This window comes from Lactuca virosa, chromosome 5 (assembly GCF_052849685.1).
Source record: "Lactuca virosa cultivar CGN04683 chromosome 5, Lactuca_virosa_CGN04683_v6, whole genome shotgun sequence".
Lineage (NCBI taxonomy): Eukaryota > Viridiplantae > Streptophyta > Magnoliopsida > Asterales > Asteraceae > Lactuca > Lactuca virosa.
In genome coordinates this window covers 345454776-345480285 of record NC_136430.1, presented here as the reverse complement: position 1 = coordinate 345480285, position 25510 = coordinate 345454776, and the positions used below count along the sequence as shown (strand labels likewise).

General features: G+C 32.0%; 1 protein-coding gene and 1 pseudogene across 1 annotated transcript; one reads left to right on the top strand and one right to left on the bottom strand.

The window, feature by feature from the left end:
* Positions 1–296: 296 nt before the first annotated feature.
* On the top strand, positions 297–2020 carry LOC145113360 (uncharacterized; annotated as a pseudogene).
* An 8127-nt stretch (positions 2021–10147) lies between these two features.
* Positions 10148–10798, bottom strand: LOC145113359 (uncharacterized). The gene is made up of 2 exons (XM_079049463.1): positions 10740–10798; positions 10148–10685 (listed from the first exon to the last, which is right to left on the bottom strand). The coding sequence occupies exons 1-2, from the start codon at positions 10796–10798 to the stop codon at positions 10148–10150; spliced, it is 597 nt and encodes a 198-aa protein (XP_078905589.1).
* Between the last annotated feature and the right edge of the window lie 14712 nt (positions 10799–25510).

The window sequence follows — 25510 nt, the reverse complement described above, 5'->3', positions numbered from 1 at the left end:
TTACACTGTCTTATCAATTGTCAACTAAGCAAGTGAGTCAACAATGACTCAGTGGTGAGTCGACTCATCATTGCCACGTAAGTCAAGAGTTATTACGCTTAAGCACAAAATCGAACTTTGTTTTCTTCGTCAGAGAGAAAAGCAAGAATACCCAAACCTTTGGTTCATTTGTGTTCTTCAAGAGAAAAGCAAGACACAAAATCAAGAACACCCAAACAAAGTGAACACGAAATTGACTTACAAATGCAAGAATCTCCACTGCAAATCTGCCTCAATACTATCATGAAAACATTTCAATGACGTCGCTCTGCAAACTCTATGGTTGGGAAGTTCGTGGTTACCCTCAGAAAGTATACGACGTTGTTCTCTTCAACAACAAGGTCGACATGTTTACAATCAGATGGAAGGAACTCCACCCTTATATCACTCACAGGGGCGGCTCAATCAATTTGGGGGCTCTAAACAAATAAAAAATTGGGGCCCTTCAGGTACGCAAACAATTTCGAACTTAAGATCTTTAGTTTTATAAACCAATGCTTTTACCACCAAACCAAGCTTCAATTTGTCTTTGTAACCCAAGAAATATATATATATATATATATATATATATATATATATATATATATATATATATATATATATATATATATATATATATTACAAAATAAGCTTTAAAATTGGGCCTTTGGAATTGGTGCCTAAGCCCTTGCTTAGTTTTACAAAAATAGAGCCGGCCTGATCACTCAATTTGTTCTTCTCGACACGAATTCCACCTTCACAAGCATCCCCAAACCCCACTATTTCGTCATCAATCGAGAAAAATTCGATTTCATTGAACCTAGATTAACCTACGGGACAATCAGTAGACGATTTAGAAAGGGGGAGAATTCGTTTATCGAAGAGGCGTGTCAACGATTGGTGTTCGATCATCTTCTCAGAATTCCTGGAATTGAAGATGGTGATTTGCGGATTATGTCGGATGTCGATGAAATCCTGAGTGCTTATACCATTGATCTTTTGAGATGGTGCGACGGACCTCCGCCGGTGATTCATCTAAACTTGAACAACTACTTGTATCCCTTCGAATTCAATGTCGATCATGGCAGCTGGAGGGCCTCTGTTTACCAATATCAAAAGGGGAAAACGAGATACGTTCATTACAAACAAACCGACTATTTGTTAGCGGATTCAGGGTGGTATTCTAGCTTTTGTTTAAGAAAAATCAGCGATTTCGTGTTCAAGATGAAAGCGTATAGCCATACAGATCAAGTGAGATTTTCTCATTTTCTTGATCCCAAAAGGATTCAAAATGTGAGTTGCAATGGGATGACTTGTACGATATGCTTCCTGAGGAGTACACTTTCAGGGATATTATCTTAAAAATGGGCCCGATTCCTCATTCTTATTCGTGTGTTCATCTTCCTTATCTTAAAAATGGGCCCGATTCCTCATTCTTATTCGTGTGTTCATCTTCCTTCTTATCTATTGAACCAGGTACTATGCAGCCCAACTGCTCGATCAAATGCTTTAACCAAACTCATTCATATGAGGACCAAATTAAACACAAAAACCGGAGAAGGGTTCTACCAAACAGTCAAGAAAATGAACAAGTTAGGAGCAAAAGATTTTTCTAATTTGGTGGCATCTCTCGTACCAACGTGGCAATTATGTGTCATATGGAAATTGATGATTAGGATGGGTCACAGGGTGACCCTTCAAAATTTTCATAATGACTTTTTAAAACCTAAAAACAAAAGTTGGTACCCTTTAAAGGCAAAAAAATCACAAGGAACCATTTAAACAAATATATGAAATATTGTTGGGCTACGGTGACAATAACCTTTTATTCTTAGTTCACAGAGTGTTCTTAGTTCATAGAGTGTTCTAGTTCATAGAGTGTACGTATAAATGTATATACATAATTTACTATTAAAATGTGAATAGTTAGAGAACCCGTCATTTCATCATTAATGGATCTTATGTAACTTTTCGATTTTTATGCAATCTTCAATAAGGGAAATTTCATATATACACTTATTACCCATTACCCATTGATTATGCAATACAACTAGCAACTAGGCAAATAAAAATAAAGTGAACTAAATTACATGTAAATTTTGGTGTAATCAATAACAATTTCTTATGTTGTACATTATTAATGATTAATGTAAAAAATGAGTAACAAACAATTTAAATTGTTCAAGAAAACATTATTTAATATATTTTTTTTTAACCAAAATGTAAGTTCTAAATATATTTGTTCAAAAAAACTACCACTCTACCTCTTATAGACCGTTTAATATGTAAATTGAAGGGTTAATATCATAAATAAGTAACAAACTATTTAACGAATTAGTGTAATGCCTATGTCTACAAACCTAGTACTCTTAGGGGTGTTCGTTTGGATGGATCGGTTTGATCCGATCCAATAAAGTGAATCCAAATTAATTTCGGTATTCAAAACATGTATCTGAATAGTCCAAACTAAATTCAAATCCGATCCGATCCGATCCAATTACAATTCGGTTGGATCGGTTTTTATAATTCGGTTTTCAAAAACCAAAAATTTTAAAATGACATATAATTATAATATTACCCAATTTTACACAAGAAATAAAAACAAATTATTTAGTTGTGATTTGAAATTTATAAACAACTACTAAGAAGATATACTGTAGTTAAGTATTTTATAGATAGAAAACTTTTGAGAGAAAATGCATATTAATGTTTTTTTATCGGGTGAAATGTTTTTTAACCTATTTGAAAAAATAAATTACATAATTAATAAATAACTATAGATATATATTATAAATAATAAATGTTTATTCGGTTTTTTTGGACTATTCGGTTCTTATTTTATAAACCAAAACTAATCCGAAATCAAAATAATAATTCGGTTTTGTTGAAAACCAATCCAAAAATCCAAACCAAATAGTCCAATCCAAATTGCCCAATTGGACAATTCGATTTTATCCAAATAGTGAACAGCTCTAAGTACTCTAAGCATTAAAAAAATTATTAGTAAAGCTAAAATACATTCAAGTGAAACACATATATATGAGAGGAGGTGAGAGTTCACCAGGTAAACATATTTCTGGTAACCTCATTATTCTCGTCGTTATGTTCATTTGCTTTGTTTAAGTTATAGATTGAGAAAATGAAAAGAGAAAGAGACAGATAGTTTATTGAGACACTAGGTATGTTTTAAGGGTTGTGCTAAGCACGGCCTAAGAAGGGTAAGTTGGATATTTTAAAAGATAAACGTAGAATGTTATAATGGACAGACAATATCATAATAAGTGAAAATGAAAATACAATATTATACTAAGAGAAATAATAAAACTATGATGCTATAATTGGATGAATCTATCAAAGTTCAATGTCCTAAAGGAAAAAAAAATGAAAATACTATATTTAATGGGTAAAGAAAAGTTGTTTTGCTACATTGGGTTCCTAACAGCTTTGTCTTAGGCCAATAAATAAATGGCCTTGTCAAAGTGATAATTGATTTAGCACCACCATGTAACCAATCCACATTTGATAAGGAAGTTCCGTAGTGCATCTTATTTGTTTAAAAAGACTTACAACCATCAAAACTATATATTTAGTAAGTCTTATTTACAGTGTATTTGAAGAATCATATTAGTAATTAGAAAAGAGTTTATAAAGACAAATGACATTAAGATGTAAAAGAGGAAATTACCGTGAATTCCTACTGGTACCGGATGCCAAGAATAGAGACCAAAAAAAAAAGACTTGGTGAGATCCATTGAAATTGATTTAACAGCATATAAGCATCTTAAATGAGAATATAGAAATATGATTTGAACAACAGCACAAGCAAGTTATAGTTCAATAAAATCATGCCAAACTTTATGAAAACAACCGATTGTGAGTACTAATAAACAATTTTTTGGTTTTGTACTATCGTTCTTGCTAAATTGTAAAACATGTAGCTTCCAAAAAATAGACATAAAATCGCTTGGAAAAGCAAATGCTAAACAATACAAGGTTAGACCAATTCACTTGGTAATATCAGCAAACTTGACAAGAAAGAAAATCCACAAATTTGATAACGTGTACTGGCACTATTATAATAAGAACATTGGACAAAAGGAAGAAGTTATACCAGTTGCACTAAAAAACGTAAATGATAAGTAGAAACCAACAAGGGCATGCTTTAGAATTTCTAGAGCCACTACAAAAAACAACAATTGTTGAATCCATGTGATCACAACCTCTGAGCAAAGATCGAGCTCAAATTTTCGCAAAGAGAGTGAACAGTAATTTGTTGAATCCATGTGATCACAAATCACCAAAAGCAACCTGCAAAAAAAATAATAAATAAATAAATAAATAAAATCCAACATTAAATTACCTGTAAATGCAAAGTTTCTATAAAGATAAGTCGGATCATCACACTTATGCCATTATCTTGAGCATATAATTTTATTTCCGGTTCAATAAACACAAAGGAAGCAAAAATAACATATAGTTACTTAGATTGGTGGGTGTAGGAAACTAGTTAAGGGGTGTTATCACACCCAAAAGTCTCCACCTCACATGCCATGTCAATATGGTATTATAATACCAAATTGAGGAAATGGGCAACTAGTTATAATTATTAAGGACTAAGATACGGTTCGTATCTTTTATATATTTATAAGATATTGAGGTGTAAATATTTAGTCAACACCAGCTGTATTCTCCCTGTATCATTCCTAGTCTATCGCATATAGCTGTAACTTTGGCTATATAAAGCCACTCGATTGTACATGTTAATTAATTAAACATATTAAAGCTTTACAACTCTATATGGTATCAGAGCACCAATAACTCTCACGAGTTCTTTGATCCACCTCAACTCAAGCTGTTTCCTCTCTTACTTACATCTAGGGCTATTCAATGGCCAAAAACACCCAAATCACAGCCGCCACCCATCTGACCACAAAGCTCACAGCAGCGAACTACCCAGTATGGAGAAAACAGGTTGAATCGACCCTGATCAGCCTCGAACTTGAAGACTTCATCATCGGTCCCTCCACCAAACCTGCAAAAGAACTCAATGACAAGGATGGCAAGCCCATCCCCAACCCAGAATACCTTCCGTGGTATCGCAAAGACCAGATGATTTTCAGTGCAATCTTAGGTAGTTGCTCTGACTCAATTCAACCTCTAATTTCCTCTGCCTCCACAGCCCGTGAAGCATGGGAACGACTTCACTCAAGCTTTGCCTCCTCATCCAGATCTCGTATCATCTCCTTAAAGTCCAAGTTAGCGAAAAACCCTAAGGGTAGTCGCTCCATCACAGAGTTCCTTCACGAGATGCGTGCAATTGCCGATAACCTAGCCCTAGCACAAAGTCGTGTTTCAGAAGAGGACCTCATGATTCACATCCTATCTCAATTAGGCGACGACTACAACACTATTGCTGCAGCTATCAAGGTGAGAGATAACCCAATCGCTTATTCTGAACTCTTTGATAAACTCACTGATTATGAACGAGCTCTTAAAGAAACGACATTACCACCTGAATCTATACCCACTACAGTCAACTACACCGATCGGCAACAGGGGTCAATTTTCCGTAACCCAAATTCATTTTCCAGGAACAATCGGTCCCACAATACCAGATCACAACGAGGGGCCCATGCTTCTAACTGGTCCAGTCACAATTCTCAAGGAAACCGCAACACCAGAAATACTGAGTTTTGTCAGTATTGTAATATACCTGGACATCTCACCCGTGACTGTCGCAAACTAGCCAGGTTTCTAAGAGACAACAACGTTAACACAGACACAACCACAAACCCAGTAGCCAATGTTACTACTTCAGCTCCAACATCTCCTTCTTGGCTATTTGATACTGGCGCCTCCAACCATGTTACCTCCGACCGTCAAACACTTCACAGTGTTTCAGAATATGGCGGTCCTGATGAAGTCGTCCTTGGTGATGGTACAGGTTTACCTATTTCTAACATTGGCAACACTTACATCAAGACACCTCACAGAAACTTACTATTATCCAAAGTCTTACATGTTCCACGCTTACACAAAAACCTTGTTTCTGTTTCTCAATTATGTGACACTAATCTTGTTTCGGTGGAATTCTTTCCATCTCATTTTTTTGTGAAGGATCTGTGCACGGGGGCGCGTCTCATGCGAGGAGAGAGAACTGAAGGCATCTACCACACCAGCTTATCACCTACAGTTCAAATCAACACTATCTCCAAGAATTCTCCATTGAGCCTTCATCACAAACTTGGCCATCCATCAGTCCGTGTTTTTAAGTCTATTATTTCTCAACTAGGTTTAAGTTCAAATTTCAATGTTCATTGTCCTTCTTGTTCGATTAATAAAAGTCACAAGTTACCTTTTGGTTCCAATTCCTTTGTTGCAAACCATCCTCTTCAACTTCTTTACACTGATGTCTGGGGTCCTGTTCAAACATCCATAGATAACTTCCGTTACTATGTTATCTTTGTTGACTACTTTACAAAGTACACATGGATATATCCCATCAAACACAAAAACGATGTAGCCAAGTTATTCCCAACCTTCAAACTGCTCGTTGAAAAATACTTTCAGCATCCAATTGTGTCAATATTTAGTGATAATGGTGGGGAATATCTAGGCCTCCTACCAATCCTACAAGCTCATGGCATCTCCCACTACACTACCCCGCCCCACACACCTGAACAGAATGGAATTGCAGAACGACGCCACAGACATATTGTGGAAACTGGTCTAGCCCTACTACACTATGCTAACCTACCCCTCACATGCTGGTCCCATGCATTTGAAACTGCAGTTTACCTCATCAACAGACTTCCAACCCCCATACTTGATCACAAATCCCCTTATGAGTGCCTATTCAAACAGCCACCAAATTATTCCAAACTCAAACCATTTGGATGTCTGTGTTACCCATGGCTACGCCCCTATACCAACTCAAAACTCCAACCAAAATCAGCACCATGTCTATTTCTTGGCTACTCAAATTCCAAATCTGCCTACAAATGTTATGACCTCGAAACGAAACGCCTATATCACTCCCGCCATGTTGAGTTTATACCCGCTCTTTTTCCCTCCAGTCGCTTACCCCCTGACACACCTCTACCTACACCAGATGCCTTTCTTAACTCAATCAAAACAACCAAAACCACACCCACTTCTAACATTCCAATCTCATCACCCTCAAATACGCCACCCGTCCCAATAATAATAGAAGAAGCAAATTCCCATTCTCCATCTCCACCCATACCGACCACCTCTCATGACACCCCGCCTACCACTCCCACTGCTGCCTCTCCTGTCTCTGTGATATCTTCGACTGCATCCTCACCCAGTACTCCCTCACAATCACCTCCCTCACCTCAACCACAACCACAACCACCCCTACCTGCTACCCGTCCCCGCAAACAAAACCCTAAATACTATAACCCATCCTTTATAAACACTGCTACCCTTCACCCAATACCCCCAACTCATGAACCAAACACACATACACAAGCTCTCAAAGACCCAAATTGGCGTCATGCCATGGACCAAGAGTTTAATGCATTAATCGCTAATGGAACCTGGGAACTAGTTCCAAAATCCTCTCACACTCCAATTGGCTGCAAATGGATATTTCGCATCAAAAGAAACCCTGATGGCACCATTACAAAATACAAAGCCAGACTAGTCGCCAAAGGGTTCCTCCAACAGTATGGCAAAAATTACTTTGATACCTTCAGCCCAGTAACCAAACCAGTCACTATTCGAACAATTCTATCCATTGCTCTCTCTCACAGTTGGGTTATTCGCCAACTAGATGTCAACAATGCATTTCTCCATGGCACCCTTCATGAAGAAGTATTCATGTCTCAACCACCTGGATTCGCTCATCCCCAATTTCCCAACCACATCTGCAAACTTAAAAAATCCCTATATGGCCTTAAGCAAGCACCGAGAGCGTGGTACATTGAACTCACCAACTTTCTCACTTATGTAGGTTTTTGCAAGTCTAGAGCTGACCTATCTCTCTTCGTCTACAATAAAAATCATATCCTTTGTTATCTTCTCGTTTATGTAGACGACTTTGTACTCACTAGTAACAATTCATCCTTCCTAGACAAGTTTGTCACGAACTTAGCCAATAGGTTCTCCATCAAAGAGCTAGGTTCATTACATCACTTTCTTGGCATTGAGGTGATACCGACTTCTACCGGTCTGTTTCTATCTCAACATCGCCATATCCAAGACCTACTCACTCTCTTTAACATGAACGGAGCCAAAGAAATAGCCACCCCGCTGAACGCCTCAGTCTCTCTCACAGCACAAGACGGGTCCGCAAGCACAGATCCTACACCATATCGGAGGTTAGTCGGCTCTTTACAATACTTGGCATTTACGAGACCGGATATTTCTTTTGCTGGCAACAAACTCTCTCAGTTCATGCATGCACCGACAGAAATTCATTGGCAGGCTCTCAAACGAGTTCTCAGGTATTTGAAAGGCTCTATTCACCATGGTCTACTTCTTAGCCGCAAGTCAACAATGGATCTCACTGCCTTCTCCGACTCCGATTGGGGGGAATCGACTGTGGCGGACGCTCCACCACTGCCTACATTCTCTACCTTGGTTCCAACATTATCTCTTGGAGATCGGTCCGCCAAAAATCTGTCTCTCGGTCCTCCACAGAAGCAGAGTACAAAGCGCTTGCTAATGCCGCCTCTGAAATCGCTTGGGTTAAAAACCTGTTACTGGATTTGGGTATCTCATCCTCACATCAGCCAACACTCTACTGTGACAATACGGGAGCTACCTACTCATGCGCCAACCCAGTTTATCATTCTAGAATGAAACATGTAGCTTTAGACTATCATTTTGTTCGAGAAAAAGTTCAAGATGGATCCTTGCGCGTTAGACATATCAACTCCTTTGATCAACTGGCTGATGCTCTCACCAAACCATTAACTCGTGCTCCGTTTCTCCGACTTCGTTCCAAGCTTGGAGTATCTGACGGATCCTCCATCTTACGGGGGCGTATTAAGGACTAAGATACGGTTCGTATCTTTTATATATTTATAAGATATTGAGGTGTAAATATTTAGTCAACACCAGCTATATTCTCCCTGTATCATTCCTAGTCTATCGCATATAGCTGTAACTTTGGCTATATAAAGCCACTCGATTGTACATGTTAATTAATTAAACATATTAAAGCTTTACAACTCTATAATAATACTCCATGTCAATAACTTCCAGCCTAGATATAAAGCTCTAAGAGAAAGGGTTGGTTGGGTTATGGTTGGGGCACGCCCCACTGAGGTTTTCTTAAGAAGTCTATGTAGCGATTGGACAGAAACGCTCAACTGTGGCACAATTAGTTCAAATTCTTTCAGAAGCGAATCAGAACTTTTCAAAATTGAAAACGGATCAGTCGACCTGGTCTACACATACAAGAGTCTTCCAGTTCTTACGAAAGCTCTTTCTTACCAGTCAAGTAGTACAACACCCTGATTCAAGGCCAAAGAATTTCCTGCCGCTACCATATAGTATTCATCTCAGATTCTTCATTAGATAGTCTATCAAGTACTGAGTCAGAGGCGCAAACCTAAAATATTATATGCATATCCTCACCAGGGAATATGCGCAGAAAAAAGCACCTTTTTTTGATATTTTCTTCCAAATAATACAGTAATGAATCTCTTGGGATTACATGATCCATAAGAGAATCTGAGATTTCTCTAACCAAGGGAGAGGAATCATTCCATTCAATTCTCGGAAGAGACATAGGTTTAATACCCATGTGAGGTCAGAGGTCGGGTGTTCAATCCCTGTAATGTCTGAAATGGTGCGTCTTAAACTTGTGCCTCATGTGGGGAAGTTTCCCGTGGAAATGAACCTGTGGTGCTCGTTGAAATATTGCGAGTAAGCTTTCGTTGATTCATTTGTCGTTTCCGAAAAGAAAGTTATAAAACTCCATGTGATCAATTTTTTTTTCCGATTAAACTTTTTATATTTAAACAAAATTAATTAAAACATGTTATTTAAATAAAACCTACTTTTTTAATTAAACATAACATTTAAAAATCTAAAAAAACATTACAACAAAAAAATAACATTTAAAAACAAAAAAAAAAGACATTTTGCCCCTAATTTATTCATTTTCATTTCCATCGTACATAAAATCAGCCAAATCTTCTCGAAGCTGCTTGTGTTTTTGTGCGTCTTTAATATCTACGACCCTATGTAAATATTCCGATGTCCCGGGTTTAAATTGCATGTGTCTGGGCTTTAAAGCCGAATACTCCGCAATATTTCGTCTTTTATCTTCAACCATCATGTTATGTATTATGATAACTGCATACATAATATCTTGTAGAACGTCTAACTGATATGATCGTGGCGCATGTTGAACTATGTGCCATTTGGACTTTGGAACTCCAAAATCACGTTCCACATCCTTACGTGCTCCTTGTTTTCTCTTGAAAAATTTGTCTCTTGGTTCCACTTGGTGTTGAAACGCCTTTACGGATGTGGAATATGCCGGATATATTCCATCTGTAAGGTAATACCCAAACATATATTTATTTTCATTCACTGGGAAAGGAGCATCCGATGCATTTCCTGACAAAATATCGTCGAATATTGGTGATTGATCAAGAACGTTCACGTCGTTGTTCGAACCCTCAACCCTGAAAAAAAGCATGCCAAATCCATAAATCTTAGGAAGCAACAACCTCTAATACCAAAGAATGTGTTCCATGATGACCACTTGCGTACCGGCCTTTCCACGCCACAGTTTCATTTTTTTTTTTGGAATTATTGAAAGTTTATGGAATAAAGAGAAAAGTGGTGATTAAAATTAAAAATAATAGTATGTATTTATAGGTAATTTTTTTTTTAAATTGTTACTGTTTTTCAACGGTCAAATGGAAGAAGAGAAAAAAAAACGCTTTACCAATCCTTGCCGTCTCAACGAAGGTGGGGGGGGGGGGGGGGTGTTCCCCGTGGTCATGTCGTTTTTAGGGTGCCGCCTCACAAAAACAATTGTGGGCGTTGCCCACACCGAGCCCTCTTAAAATATAGTATTAGGAATACCTGGAAGCTAAGTTAGTGATACATACAACGTAAGATCATATAGCACAAGGACTTGTTTTCTTTTTAATTTACAAACCTATCTGGGATTCTTTGCGGATGGTTGAATGAAAAGTCCAGGCTAGAGTAATAGAGTAATGGGCTACACAATTGCAAATGTTTGGGCCTATAAAAATTAGCTAAATATGTGAAACCGGTGATTAAGAATAAATTTATTTGTTTTATGAGTTAATGTTTTTGATAAAATTAATGGCCAGGCGTCTTTCCGTTTATTTTCTGAAAAAATCCTAAATAATCTCTCCTACATCTCCAAAAAGGATATGATATTTTTTAGGGTTCTCCTATATACACGAATAAATTCGTGTATTGCATAAAAGTCCCATTTTTACTTACCTTCACATCCAATTCACATCCAATCTGTCCAATCCATTATAAATTCATTATACTTGTCAAATATTTTCATTTAAGACCCTATAACTTATAACAATAATCTGTATTACCCCTTTAAGTTTTAAATCTTTTTACTTTAAAAGTTTGTATTTTTTTATAATAATATATTCAAAACATATGTTTTTGACAAATTTTCATATATATATATATATATATATATATATATATATATATATATATATATATATATATATATATATATATATATATATATATATTCAAACGAAAACAATTATGAAATCGAGAACGCGAGAAATGATATTGACAATCCATTTTGAAATGATATTTTTTTCGATTTTGTTTTTCAAATTTATTATAAATTTTAATTTTTAATTCTCTATAGATGAACATTAATATTGATATAATATTTTTTTAAACAAATACAAATAAATTAATTTTTAATTCTCTATACATGTCCAATACTGTTGACTAAAAATGAATGTTGAAAAAAAATAGTGTAAGATTTGTTGAAAAAACATATCATTTCAAAAGATGTTGATGATTTTAATGTCACCGTGTCATTTTATATAATTGGAACTAAAAATAAATTTATATGTTTATGGTTCTTAAGTTGAATATTTATGTTTGTTCTTTTATTTCATATGGTTTTTGACACTTACATATATCATTATTTATGAAAATAACATATAGTTTTTATCCACGTAATGAAATAACATATATGTCCGTAAAATCAAACGTGTTTGAAATAATACCAAGATTATATTTATTATTCATCAATACAATATAAAATATTAAACCAAAACATAACTAATGTTACACACAATTGAAAAAAGCTTTTTATAAAAATAAAGATAAAAACGGCTGGGCAATATATATTTGGATTTATATATTATTTGATATTAAAAAGGATGATTTGGAATCTTAAACAAGAATCATAAAAAACAAGATTATAAAAGAAAAATGGTTAAAGTAAACACTTCTATATATATATATATATATATATATATATATATATATATATATATATATATATATATATATATAAAGTTTATAAAAAAAATTATAAATAAAAATAAAATTGATATACAGTCAATCAAAATTTGTGTTTGACATTGACTGACGGCACATCAAATCTTCGTGTAGTTAGAATATGGTTGGTGCCTTTAGAATTACCCATTTTTTATTTAGTGGAATTGATGACATTTAGAAAAGAGGCTCGTGATAGATCACAAGAGTAATCGACTGTCCAAAAGCCCAATCCATCAATTAATTTTTAAATATTTTCCTAGGTAGCTATCTATTCCCTTCATCTATCCTTAATTCTCAAAATTCTTACAAAAATCCATGCTGAATCCACAAAAATCCCTTCTAAATTCTCAAAGTCTTTACTCCGTCCACTTTCCTTAATTTTTAAAAAAGAATGGATATATATATATATATATATATATATATATATATATATATATATATATATATATATATATATATATATATATATATATATATATATATATATATATAGGGGTGAGATCCGTTGAGAACTCATAGTTTCCCGAGAACCCGAGAACTAAAGGTGGAGCGTCGGATCAAAATTAACTCCTTAAGGACATGATCGTCTTCTTACCAATCTCATGTAACTTTTTGTATTATTAGAAGTATTAATAAAAAACTCTCAAATTAACATTATAAATCAAAATTTTGGAATTTTTTATAAAAATAATAATTTTCGTTTTTTTTAATTGCAAATTTTTTAATTTTTTTAGAAAACATAATTTTTTTAAAAAAGTTGAAAAAAAACATTTATTTTTTAAAAAACTGCATTTTTTTTAAAAACAGTAAATTTTATAAACTTAGTAATAAAAATAAATTTAAAAAAAAAAAAAAAAAAAAAAAAAAAAAAAAAAAACTATAACACCTTTAACCGAAAAAAATCAACCTTTTACGAGCATATAAGCATATTTTTTCAAATGAATGTATACATATTTCTTATATTATAATATTTTTGTAAGTATATCATACAAAAGGCACATTTTTATTTACTAATCTATAAACACTAAAGGCACATAAATTTTTTAAAAAAGTTGAAAAAAACACTTTTTTTTTCAAAAATTGCATTTTTTTTAAAACAGTAAATTTTATAAACTTAGTAAATTAAAAAAAAAAAAAACTATAACACCTTTAACCGAAAAAAATCAACCTTTTACGTGCATATAAGCATATTTTTTCAAATGAATGTATACATATTTCTTATATTATAATATTTGTAAGTATATCATACAAAAGGCACATTTTTATTTACTAATTTATAAACACAATAGAATAAATATTTTATTCGATACAAAATAAAATATAAAAAACAAAAAATGCTACAAATTTCAAAGCGTTTCATGTCTTCGTGTCAATATTTCCATATTTTCTTCAATTTATCATTTTTCATCTCTTCAATATTCACCACAATTTTTTCCAAATCTACAAGAAAATTAAAAAAAAAACTGATTGATGCAAAAACACTCACAAAAATACATATGTGATTTACATGTGATTAACATATGAATCACATGCAATTCACATATGAATCACATGCGATTCACATGAATAACATTTACATATGACATCATATGTGAATTGCATTTGATTTTCATATGAATCACGTGTGAATCACATGTGATTTACATGTGAATCACATGTGATTTACATGTGAATCAAATATGATTAATATATGAATCATATGTGATTCATATGTAAATCATATGTGATTCACATGTGAATCTCATGTGATTCACATGTGAATCACATGTGATTCACATGTGAATCACATGAGATTCACATGTGATTTACATGTGAATCAAGTTTGATTTACATATGAACTAATTTGTTTGTAATCGTGAAACTAGTAATTAACAGATGATACTCAAACATCCAACCACGGATTGAGTAAAGAGAAAAATTAAAACGAAAATGAGGCACTAACTAGTTGCTTGGCCAATCATTGGTTTGAGCAATGGTTTTCAATAAAGAAGATCAAGTAACAGAAACTTACCAAGATCAAAGATATCAAGAATGAGTTGTTCGACTATATTATGAAAAGGCCATGTACCATCTTTTTCATGCTCAGAGCTCTCTTCATCAGGAATAGAATCCGAAAACATCTGCATCCATAATTCAATATTGATAAAAAGATTTTATTTTTGCATTTACCCTAATAAAAATGATTGACAATCATTACCGGATTGGTAGAGGGTGAATCTTGAGAAATAGATTTAGGTGAAATGAGCTCTTGAGTGTCTGACACATCCTTTATTTGATATTTTGAACTTATTTTGGCTTTGCGTTTTAAGAGGTTTCTTTCACGTGCACTTGGCTTCCTTGGTCTATAACCAGGTACCATATCTACAACAAACTGTTGCACATTACGATTAGGTCTTTGTAGGTAAAATTGAGGATTCATGCCACTTCCAATGGAATTCGGTTTGTGCATTACAAGATCTTCATCTCTTATAATGCCTTATCATATCATTTACATCCATGAACTGCTCACATACATCCATTCCTTTAAACAAATAGTTGTAAGTACAGATGCAAATACAACTAAAGATAATAACAAATTCATGACATACCCAACCGCCTTTTTAGATTTTGCTTTTGTTTGACCAATCTTTCTTTTGGGTTATTGGTGAAATCATTAGCAACTTCAAACTCCTAAAAGATCTATATCAAGATCGGATACAAGAAAGTTTAAGCTAATGATTCTTGATAAAGGAAAAGGTAGTACCTGTCCTCCAGATGCCAAAAGAGCCCAAAATTCCAGCACTTTAGTGAGTTCGAAGCTGTTTGATTGACAAAAGTAAAAGGCATCCAAGTAAATATCAATGATTGTAAGAAAGAAGTAGGTGAGTGAGAAAGAACAACCTCTGAAATGAAGTGCTTGCACTTATTTTGGGATTAGACTTTGGCCACAAAACCTCATCCTCAGTGGCACAACTTATGCCAGCTTCCTTCATCTTTGCCTCAACAAGATTATGCAGTTCTGTCATAGATGAATGTTTAAAACATCCTGCAATTGCTCCAATGGCATGAGCAGCTGTAACTCTTGTATCCCAATTTTTGCTACGGAGATACTGAGAGACCTAAAGCATACAAGATAGTTGTCATAATTAAGTAGAGAACACATAAGTAATAGACTTGATTCATAAGTATAGGGGTAAAAAAAGAAGAATCAATGCAACAATACATACCTTATGTAGCAGAGAGCTCAAGTCCTGAAGATGTGAATATCATAAATCATAACAATATGAACTAATTTGTTTATAATCGTGAAACTAGTAATTAACAGATGATACTCAAACATCCAGTCACGGATTACTGTTTAGATAGAATAAGGAGATGAATTGAGGACTGAAAATGTTATAATAACTATGATTGATTACTGATTAGATAGAATAAGGAAGAAAAGAAAACGAGAGGTTGAGACTGATGTGAAATACAGCAACAGCAAGTCGGTCCTTCTTACAAGCATTTCGTCGAGCACCTTATGTGCATAGCTCGTTCTTCACCCTTTTTTGCTTGAACAGGTTAGGTTTTCCCTTGCTTAATCATCAAATTCAGTGAACAATAGAAATAGATAGTTCAACTCAAAAGCCAACCGACCATAATTAACGAGAATTAAAGAGTCGTTACTGGCTAAAACGAGGTCATACGAAGTTTGGATCGATCTGGATAAGCTCTAGAGAACCAATCACCAGAGGATCTATAGAAATGTTGTAAAAACTAAACCTGGATAATCAATTGACAGCTCCAAAGTCGATATTTATTTTTCGATCATAGTTGGAGAGCTATGACAGATGCTTTGTACCGGAGACGAGCATCATCGAAAACTCCACCGATTCCGTCGAAGATAATATCACCATCGGTGAAGAATGTCATCGAGGCGGGACGAAGAGAGCGAGAGAGCGTAGAAGTTCGTGTGATTCATTTGATAAGAGGGTATGAATTTTGTTATCCTAAAATGCCCCTGATTAATTTAAAAAACATGCCCCCGTGCCTTTTCTTTCCCAGGTATTTACAAAAATGCCACAAAAGATCCTAACCATTGTTTATTCTGATCTAACGATCCCCGTTTGGTTCTCGGGTTCTCGGGAAACTATAGGTTCTCAAATGATCCTTCCTCTCTCTCTCTCTCTCTCTCTCTCTCTCTCTATATATATATATATATATATATATATATATATATATATATATATATATATATATATATATATTGACCAACAAATACAATATATATTAAACTACTCCTAAATTATTCCACCTATGTCCACAGTGAGACTAGAACCCTCGACCTCAAATAGGGAGGAACACCAGATACCGCTATATATATATATATATATATATATATATATATATATATATATATATATATATATATATATATATATATATAGCTAGGTTATAATGTGGATGATAAGTATTGTGTGGATGTATGGATGAATGTGGATCAAGGAGTTTAAAATACATATTCTAATAGAATACATATTATGATTGAATAAAAATTTTGACGGAATACATATTCTAATTGAATGAACAATTTGAAAAATAACAAATTTTTGAACCATGAGTTGAAGAATAAGAACATTCTTAAAGAAGAATCATCAATTATTAACATTATTGAAGAATCTAAGATCAAAAAATAAAAAAAAAAACAATTTTTACTGTTACATTCTATAAAAATACAATGTTATTTTTTGAATTTTTTCCACATTCTATTAGAATACAAGCTTTATAGTGAGTCATTCTTGAAAAAAAATATTCATTCTATAAGATTACAATATCATTCATGAAAAAATCTTCATTCTCATTCTTGTTTCATGTTGTTATATTTTGACATTTTGGTGTGGTGAATCTCAATTGTCATGAAATTGTCTCTTAATTTTCATCCACCATTGTTGTTCAACTTTGCTACATTCTGAGTGGTACTTGGAAGCAAAGAGCCTGACACAAATCGTAAAGAATATCAAGCATTTGAGAAGATTAATTTATGATTTAAGAAAAGAATACCAAGCACTTTCGATCTGATTGAATATTAAACCTAAATAGATTTAGAGGAACCTTGTTACCAGGATGATTGTTACCGGGATGAGTAGAGTTTAGCTCTTCGCCATATGTGAAGGATGATATGGTGGGGAAACGACCTTTTCCTTCACCTCTCCAAGTTCTGAGAAGATACGATGGAGGTTCGATTGCTGGATCGCCTTCCTTAAAATTATGATGCACAGACTTATTCTTCTCTCGTGAAACGTAGATATGATTCGGCAATGAATGGCCTGTTATATCTTTGTCTTCAGTGCTTTCTAATAGGACCTGTTGGTGAAAAGCAAACTAGTTTTTACAAAGTCGTGATGTTTAATGTTTATCAAACTGAAATTATAATACTCTTTATACTGAGTCTTAATGTACGATTCCCTAACCTCAACGACTACAGGATGATTCGACGACTGCAGGATGATTTTCAGGTGTAAATGCGGGAGTCCATCTACTAAAAGCTTTTACCAAACGTTCATCTATGATTCGATCACTAGTCATAGATCTCCTATCAAATACCTTCTCAATTTTGGATTTCATGGTCTCTCCAAGTTCTGAGAAAAGATAGTGGTGGCGTGAGGTCTTCTGGGGCCGAAGGATGATGGAGGCGGGAGGTATACGTTTTTGTGGGTGTCGATGGAAGAGGCTAGGGTTTTAAATAAAGTAATCTGCCTAAATTAAAGGGTAAATGATTTAATTAATGATTTATTAAAATTAAATAATACTTGGTCCATATTAATCCCTACGTCCACACAATATTTGTTCATCCGCATTTGAACCTACCTCTATATATATATATATATATATATATATATATATATATATATATATATATCCACTAGAATGAATTCTAAATCTTATTGTGGATAAAGGGTTAGTTTTGCAAACAAACATAGTAAAAAACTTGGCCAAGAGGTGGTGTATGGTTCGCGACTGTGCAATCAGGTACAGGTGATATGTTAATCCTTTGACAAAATTGCAGAAATGGTCCCTGTGGTTTGCCGATTTTTTTATTAGCAAAAAAAATATCCATATTTGATGGTTTTGTTGTGGTTTTGGTCTACATCTGGTTAAGTTTAACAGTTGGCTGTTTACTTTTTGAAAATGACAGTTTTATCCCAGGGACCATTTATGCAGTTTTATCTTTTTATCAAACTATAAAAAACATTTCTGTAATTTTTCTTTTTCATTTAATTGAATTATTGCACATTAATTTTTTTTTTAATTTCTTTCTTTTTGTATTATTTTTTATTGGATTATTATACATTAATAAATATTGTTTTTAATATATTATATTTATGTATTTGTTTTATTATATTATTAATTTTTTAACTAATTCTTTTTTTAATTTCTTCTTTATTGGATTAATTTCTTTTTTTGGATTGTTATATATTAATAAATATTATTTTTAACATATAATATTTATCTATTAATAAAGAGTATTTTATTGGATTATTAATTTCTTTTAATTAATATATTTTAAAAAAATTATTGCGTTAATTCTTTTTATTGGATTATTACTTTTAATTTATTATTTTTATATATAACAAATATTATTTTATTGGATTAATAATTTATAATGTATAATATTAATTCTTTTTAATTTTATTGGTTCCACAACAAAGTCCTCAGAATACGCAAAAGTGCCACCTCCAAACGTCGAAAACCGACGGGACAACCGCCAATCACCTTCATTGAGGGTTCAACGGAAACCCCACCAACTTGTTACACCAAATGCCCCTAGTAGCCACCTATGACAAGCTCTTCACAATCTGTTGGAATCCTCCATATCTAGCACTAAGTCGGCCATATTCCGTTACAACCACCACCATTCGAACCACCAGGAGGTCGATCCAAACACTTTTGGCCAGTTCCTCTATTCGTTGACTTCTACCACCTTGTGTCATTGTATCATCTCGCTAGAAATCACCGATCATCGCCTACAGTCGAGCATTCTCGACGAAAACTACACCGGTCGACTACCCACACAATCCGCAACTAACCCCAGAAAACATACAGCCTCAAGTCCACCATTTGTTACCAACACCGACATCAATGACGACAATATTAGATCGAGGGTTTTCAAACCACCACAGCCATTGCAGGTAGTGTCCACGTTATAAAACTCGTTATTCAATACTCGTTCGGCCGACTGCTGAGTACCGAGTACTCGGGAGTACTCAGATTTGGTAATTCATGTAGAAATAGTTTTAGGGAAATTATATATATCAAAATCATAAGTTTATTGAAATATATAACAAAATTAGATACATGTGAATACACAAAAACTAAAATACACACGATGATCGCACTTCGTGAATAATTACTGAAAATTTAAGATATATATATATATATATATATATATATATATATATATATATATATATATATAGTACAGGGGTTGGAGATGGAGTGATGGTGGTGCAAAATATTTAAAATAATAAATAAAACAATTAAATGAAGATTAAAAAATATATATATTTATTATAAATAAAAATAATAAATTTAAAGTAATAATCTAATAAAGAGAATTGACGCAAAAAAAAATTAAATGAAAATTAAATGAAAATTAATAATTTAATAAAGTAATATTTATTAATAGATAAATATTATATGTGAAAAATAATATTTATTAATATATAATTATCTAATAAAAAAGAATTAATAAAATAAAGAAGAAATTAAAAAAAGAATTAATTAAAAATTTAATAATAAACTAAATTCATTATTAAAATAATATATATTAATATATAATCCAATAAAAAATAATACAATAAGAAAGAAATTTAAAAATCAATTAAAAGAATTAATGTACAATAATTCAATAAAATAAAAAAGAAAAATGACAAAAATGGTATTTGTAGTTTGGTAAAAAGAAAAACTACAGAAATGGTCCCTAATGATAAAACTGTCATTTTCAAAAAAAATAACAGTCAAACTGTTAAACTTAACGAGCTAGAAACCAAAACCACAAATAGAGACCATTTTTGCCAATAAGTGTTTTTTTTATATTACCCAAAAAATGACAAACCACATGGACCATTTTTTTCAATTTTGTCAAATCCTTTTATGCACCCTTTAATATTTGAAGTGAGCTCCCCGTAATAAATCCATAGACAAAAGAACTATATTTTATCACTTTGTATTAATAAAAGAATAGTTTTGTTTATACACGTGTCATTCTTCTAGATTTTCGTATTTAATGTTTGTTACATATCAATATATCAGAGCTCCTATAAAAGTTTGCTACGTGTCAATATATTTAATGTAATCCTTTAATATGAAATTCTATAATTTAAAAAGACATTAAATTACCATTATATCTTCCGTTAATACTATAAGTACCTCCAACTGTATTTTATTATTTAGATTACGATTTATATTATCCTTGAATATAGGCATATAATTGGTTCACATTTAATATCAAATTTAAAAAAATTAAACATATTTACAACATAAATATATGCTTATCTTCATTTTTTTAAATCACCGTTCCTATTTTCTATGTAACTATATCACGTAAATGAGGAGATTTTGATTTCAATTCCATTTTTTATCACGTTAAATACGCTAGGAGCTTTTTATTTCTACGATAATATAAACCATCAAACCATGAATTTCTTTTGCCATTTTCATCTCAAGTTGTATTCTTATTTTCTTATTCTTTAATCTTTAAAAACATTAATCCGGTCTTTTTTTATTGTATCTGTAAACAAATAACCATTTTTTTAGTTTAAACAAAACGGATGAAAATATGTTCTGAAAAAGTAGCAACACATAGAAATCAAAATTAGTATACCCATTCGAGAATAAAATAAGGTAATAATTTTATCTGTAACTAAATCTCGTTAAATCTGGTAATAATTATCGAAATCTGCTAAAAAGTTCATAGGTATTACTTTATCATATATTTTCCTGAATCGGCATTTTATGAGCATTACAATTACTATATTTCACATATTTATTTGAATCAATGATTATAATTTTACATAAACAAAAACATAAATCTCTTAATTAATAATTTATTGAAAATAATCGATTAATAATTATGAGTTTTTACTATAAAGAATTAATTATTGTTGTAACCGTGGTTCCTAGGTGCTATAACCTAGTTTATCATAATAAATAAACTAATTGCTACGACTTGTCAATTTCTCATTCGTTCCTTATGCCACATGTAATTTTGTTGTTTTTTTATTAAAAGAAAATTCATATGTCATTTTGTAGTGTTTTTGTAATTTATTTATTTATTTATTTAATGTTTTTCCCCCTCATGCTTGTATCTTTTATTAGATGTCTTATTTATCCCCCAATTTCAGCATTTCCATGTATAATGCCAATTAATCATGAAGAAATTGATCTAAAATCCCTTAAAATCAGGCATATTTACATTATTGATGGTTCTCACATCCATAAATGTCACCGTTTTGCTTCTTGTCGATCCTTTAATCTCACCAATCCCCTGTCTTTCTTCTTTATTCTTAAACCATAATCATCTTTTTTCTCTCTATCAATGGCTACGTTGCAATAAATATTCCCCTTCGTGTTTATAATGGACCCTGCTTTTATTTACAATTTGTTTTGGTATCGGCAGCTTATTGCTCGATAGAGTTGGACGATCGGGTTGGAGCGAAAAAAAGGAAAGCTTTAGCTTGACAAAATCATCAGCAAAGAACGCAAGGTTAGTGTGTGTTTGATGTTATATTTGACCCAAAAAATAAATCGTCTGTGTTTGATGCTATAGTTCACCTAAAAAATCAATCGTATAAATTTGATGTTATATTAGATCCAAATATGTTTGTTATTTTCTCCATACATATTGCATTGTAGGTGTTTGATAAAATGCCCATGAAAACTTTAGTGTGTGTCATTGTGTAGACTACTATTGGAATATGTGTTTATTAAACAATTGGTTAGTATTTAGATATTGTATAAGTGGATTTTCATTTTGTTTTTCATCCAAGTGATTTAACTAAAAAATACAACAAAGGAGACTCTTCCTCTTGCTTGGTTTTGTTTATGTCTCTGTATTAGTAGGGATTGATTGAAATGGATGCATACAGATGTAGTGAGATTTTTGAATTATTTGGAATTTATGTTCCTGCTTGTAAGTATGAAGGGGAATGTTTTTTCATGTTGTTATAGGTATGTCATGTGATAAAACTCAACTAAATAAAATGTCTTAACAATAGGTTAATGGTTGTGAAGCGAGCTTGATGAGAGCCTTCTTTGTTTAGTTCTTATTAACATAAAGTATAACAGTTTTTAATTACTCTTTTTATCCTGCTTAATAGTTTTAACTGAAAGATCTAATATGCTCAAGAGTCATATTAGAATGATATTGCTAATTAACATATGATACTAAGGGTCACACTAACAACAATTTGATACAATTGATTATTTATTGGAAATTGATTTTAATAAATATTCATAAACTCTTATAATGAATTGGAAAAATATTTATTTCATGAAAATAATTATTTTACAATAACAAGTAACAAATTATTTCATATGTTATGAATTAATAACTCGTGTACTAGAAAAACTCTTTTGTCTTTTTGTTAAAAGTTAAAGTTTATATCTTATAAAGAGTTAAAAGAATTTAATAAACTTTTTTCTCTTTTTATGCAAAAAAAAGGGTGAGCTAGTTTCTAGGAAACAAGACACGGTCTTTTATATATAATAAGGGAAAGTAAACATGGCTTAAAAGACATGAAAGACATGAAGGCTTTAGGGTATGGATTACTTAAAGCATTAAGAACTCTTCGGTAATGATTTAGCTTTATGAAGGCTTTCATACCTTCATCTTTTGGTATAAAAACCGTAGCTTCTCCTCCCTCCCTCATTCATTGTTCTTCCAAAGTGTTAGAAGAAGTTACTTGCTCTCTTTAAGTCAAATTTTGGTTTTCGCTTAAAGTTTAAGAGTTGTGACTAGCATCTCTTCAAGTTGGTTCATTGTTGGTGTCTCAAAGGTTCCACATTCTTCATCAACTTCTTATCCTCCCCTTGAGGATCCAAAGTCAACAAAGGTTGTTTATTCTTTTACTATTCTATGGTTGGTGTTTTCTTTCCATTACTTGTAAGAAGATCCTTGGTGAGTTGTAATTTGTTATTAAGTTCAAAAATTTTAAGACTTCCGTTGCAAATATTATGAGTTTTTTAGAAACTAATTTTGAACTAAAACCAAGCACTAACTCATTCCATACTATATTAAATATGATTTTGGCATCTTCAATTCTCACTCGATATCTTACATATATAGATTTTTTGTACCTATAGAGTTCAGATGGCATAGTGTTTTGGTGTGACAAAGAAAAACCAGATTAGATTGTAGTGATTTTTGGCTTCTACGAGTCATTAATATGTTATATCTTTTTTTTTGACCAATTTAAGAAAAATACTTGCATAATAAGCTTCAATGACAGGAAGATGGTTTAAGAAAAGTGAAGGTGGATTTTATATTACTTATATAGTTTACCATCTGACAAATTAAAAGAATACTAAAGTTGTTTCTTTGTTATGTGCAAATTTGTAGATTTTGAAAGGAAAGAGATATGAATTTTAAATATTTGAAGGCTGATGAAAACCTTTGATTGGGCTTCTTCCTTTTTACATACTGCTTATATTTCTTTACCTATCATAACAACAAACTTACTTTTTTGAAAGTATATTGTTGTAATGAGAGAGAATCAAATCTCATTGCAAAAAAAACTTTATAAATCTCATATAGTATGTTTCTTTTATATGGGTTCATACCGTATAAATCTCCAAATGTAACGGATGAGAAAACATTGTTTAGATTTTATGATGGATGATTGAATGTGGTATACATATGCTTTCCGAACTCCTCCAATATACACTAAATAGCAAGGTACTTTCATATGATGTTTTTTTTAACTATACCAATATAGTAATAAATGTAATGATCATTTAATATTGGTGAATACCTTTTAAAAAAAATTGAGGCTCTATAATTGTGACATGGTCCTGATATCATAGATCCAATATATGCAACAATTAGAGTATTTTTTTAAAGCAAGAATTCTTATCAAACATTATCAGAAAATGAATTTTATTATAAAATAATAAAGATTTTCTTATAACACAATTTTCCTATTAGTTTTTGTCGTTTCTGGTGCCGGATTGTATAGATAAACTTCCTCAAGCAGGAATCAAGATTCGGGTTCTTACCGCTAACAAGATTGAAACAACAATCAAAATCTATTAAGTTTATCTTTTTTAATTAGCTAAATGCAATAAATAATAGTGAAAATTTCATATTTTTTGGATAATACGATATAGTGTTTTTTTATTATTATTCTAAATTAAACTTAATTTAGCTATGATTTATTTTACTCACTAAATGAATCCATGTAATATAAATACATTAACTGAAAAGCTAATATTTTTTGTTAGATGAATCAATATAAAACTAAGTAATTGTTTGTATATTTATGATTTTAATGATTATATTTTTTAAAGTTTTAGTATTGTTTTATTTTGTCAATCTGTATAGTGCACAGTCTCACACCTAGTAAACAAATATAGACATAACCATGAGTATGTAATAGGTACTAGGTGTGAGACCCGTGTATTACACGTGTTGATTTAAAAAAAGATTAAGCATTAAAGTGTAAACTGTAAATATTTTTTAATGTAAAACTTTAAAAAAAGATTAAGCATTAAAGTGTAAACTGTAAATATTTTTTAATGTAAAACTTTAAAAAAAGATTAAGCATTAAAGTGTAAACTGTAAATATTTTTTAATGTAAAACTTTAAAATAATAAATGAAAAAACCTATTCAGTGCAATTTAATATCATATAGGTTATATTTAATACTTTACATAAATAAGAAGTTTACATAAATAAGTATATATGTACTTATATGACTTTATTTTTAGAGTAAATTATACGAATGGTCCCTATGGTTTGGGA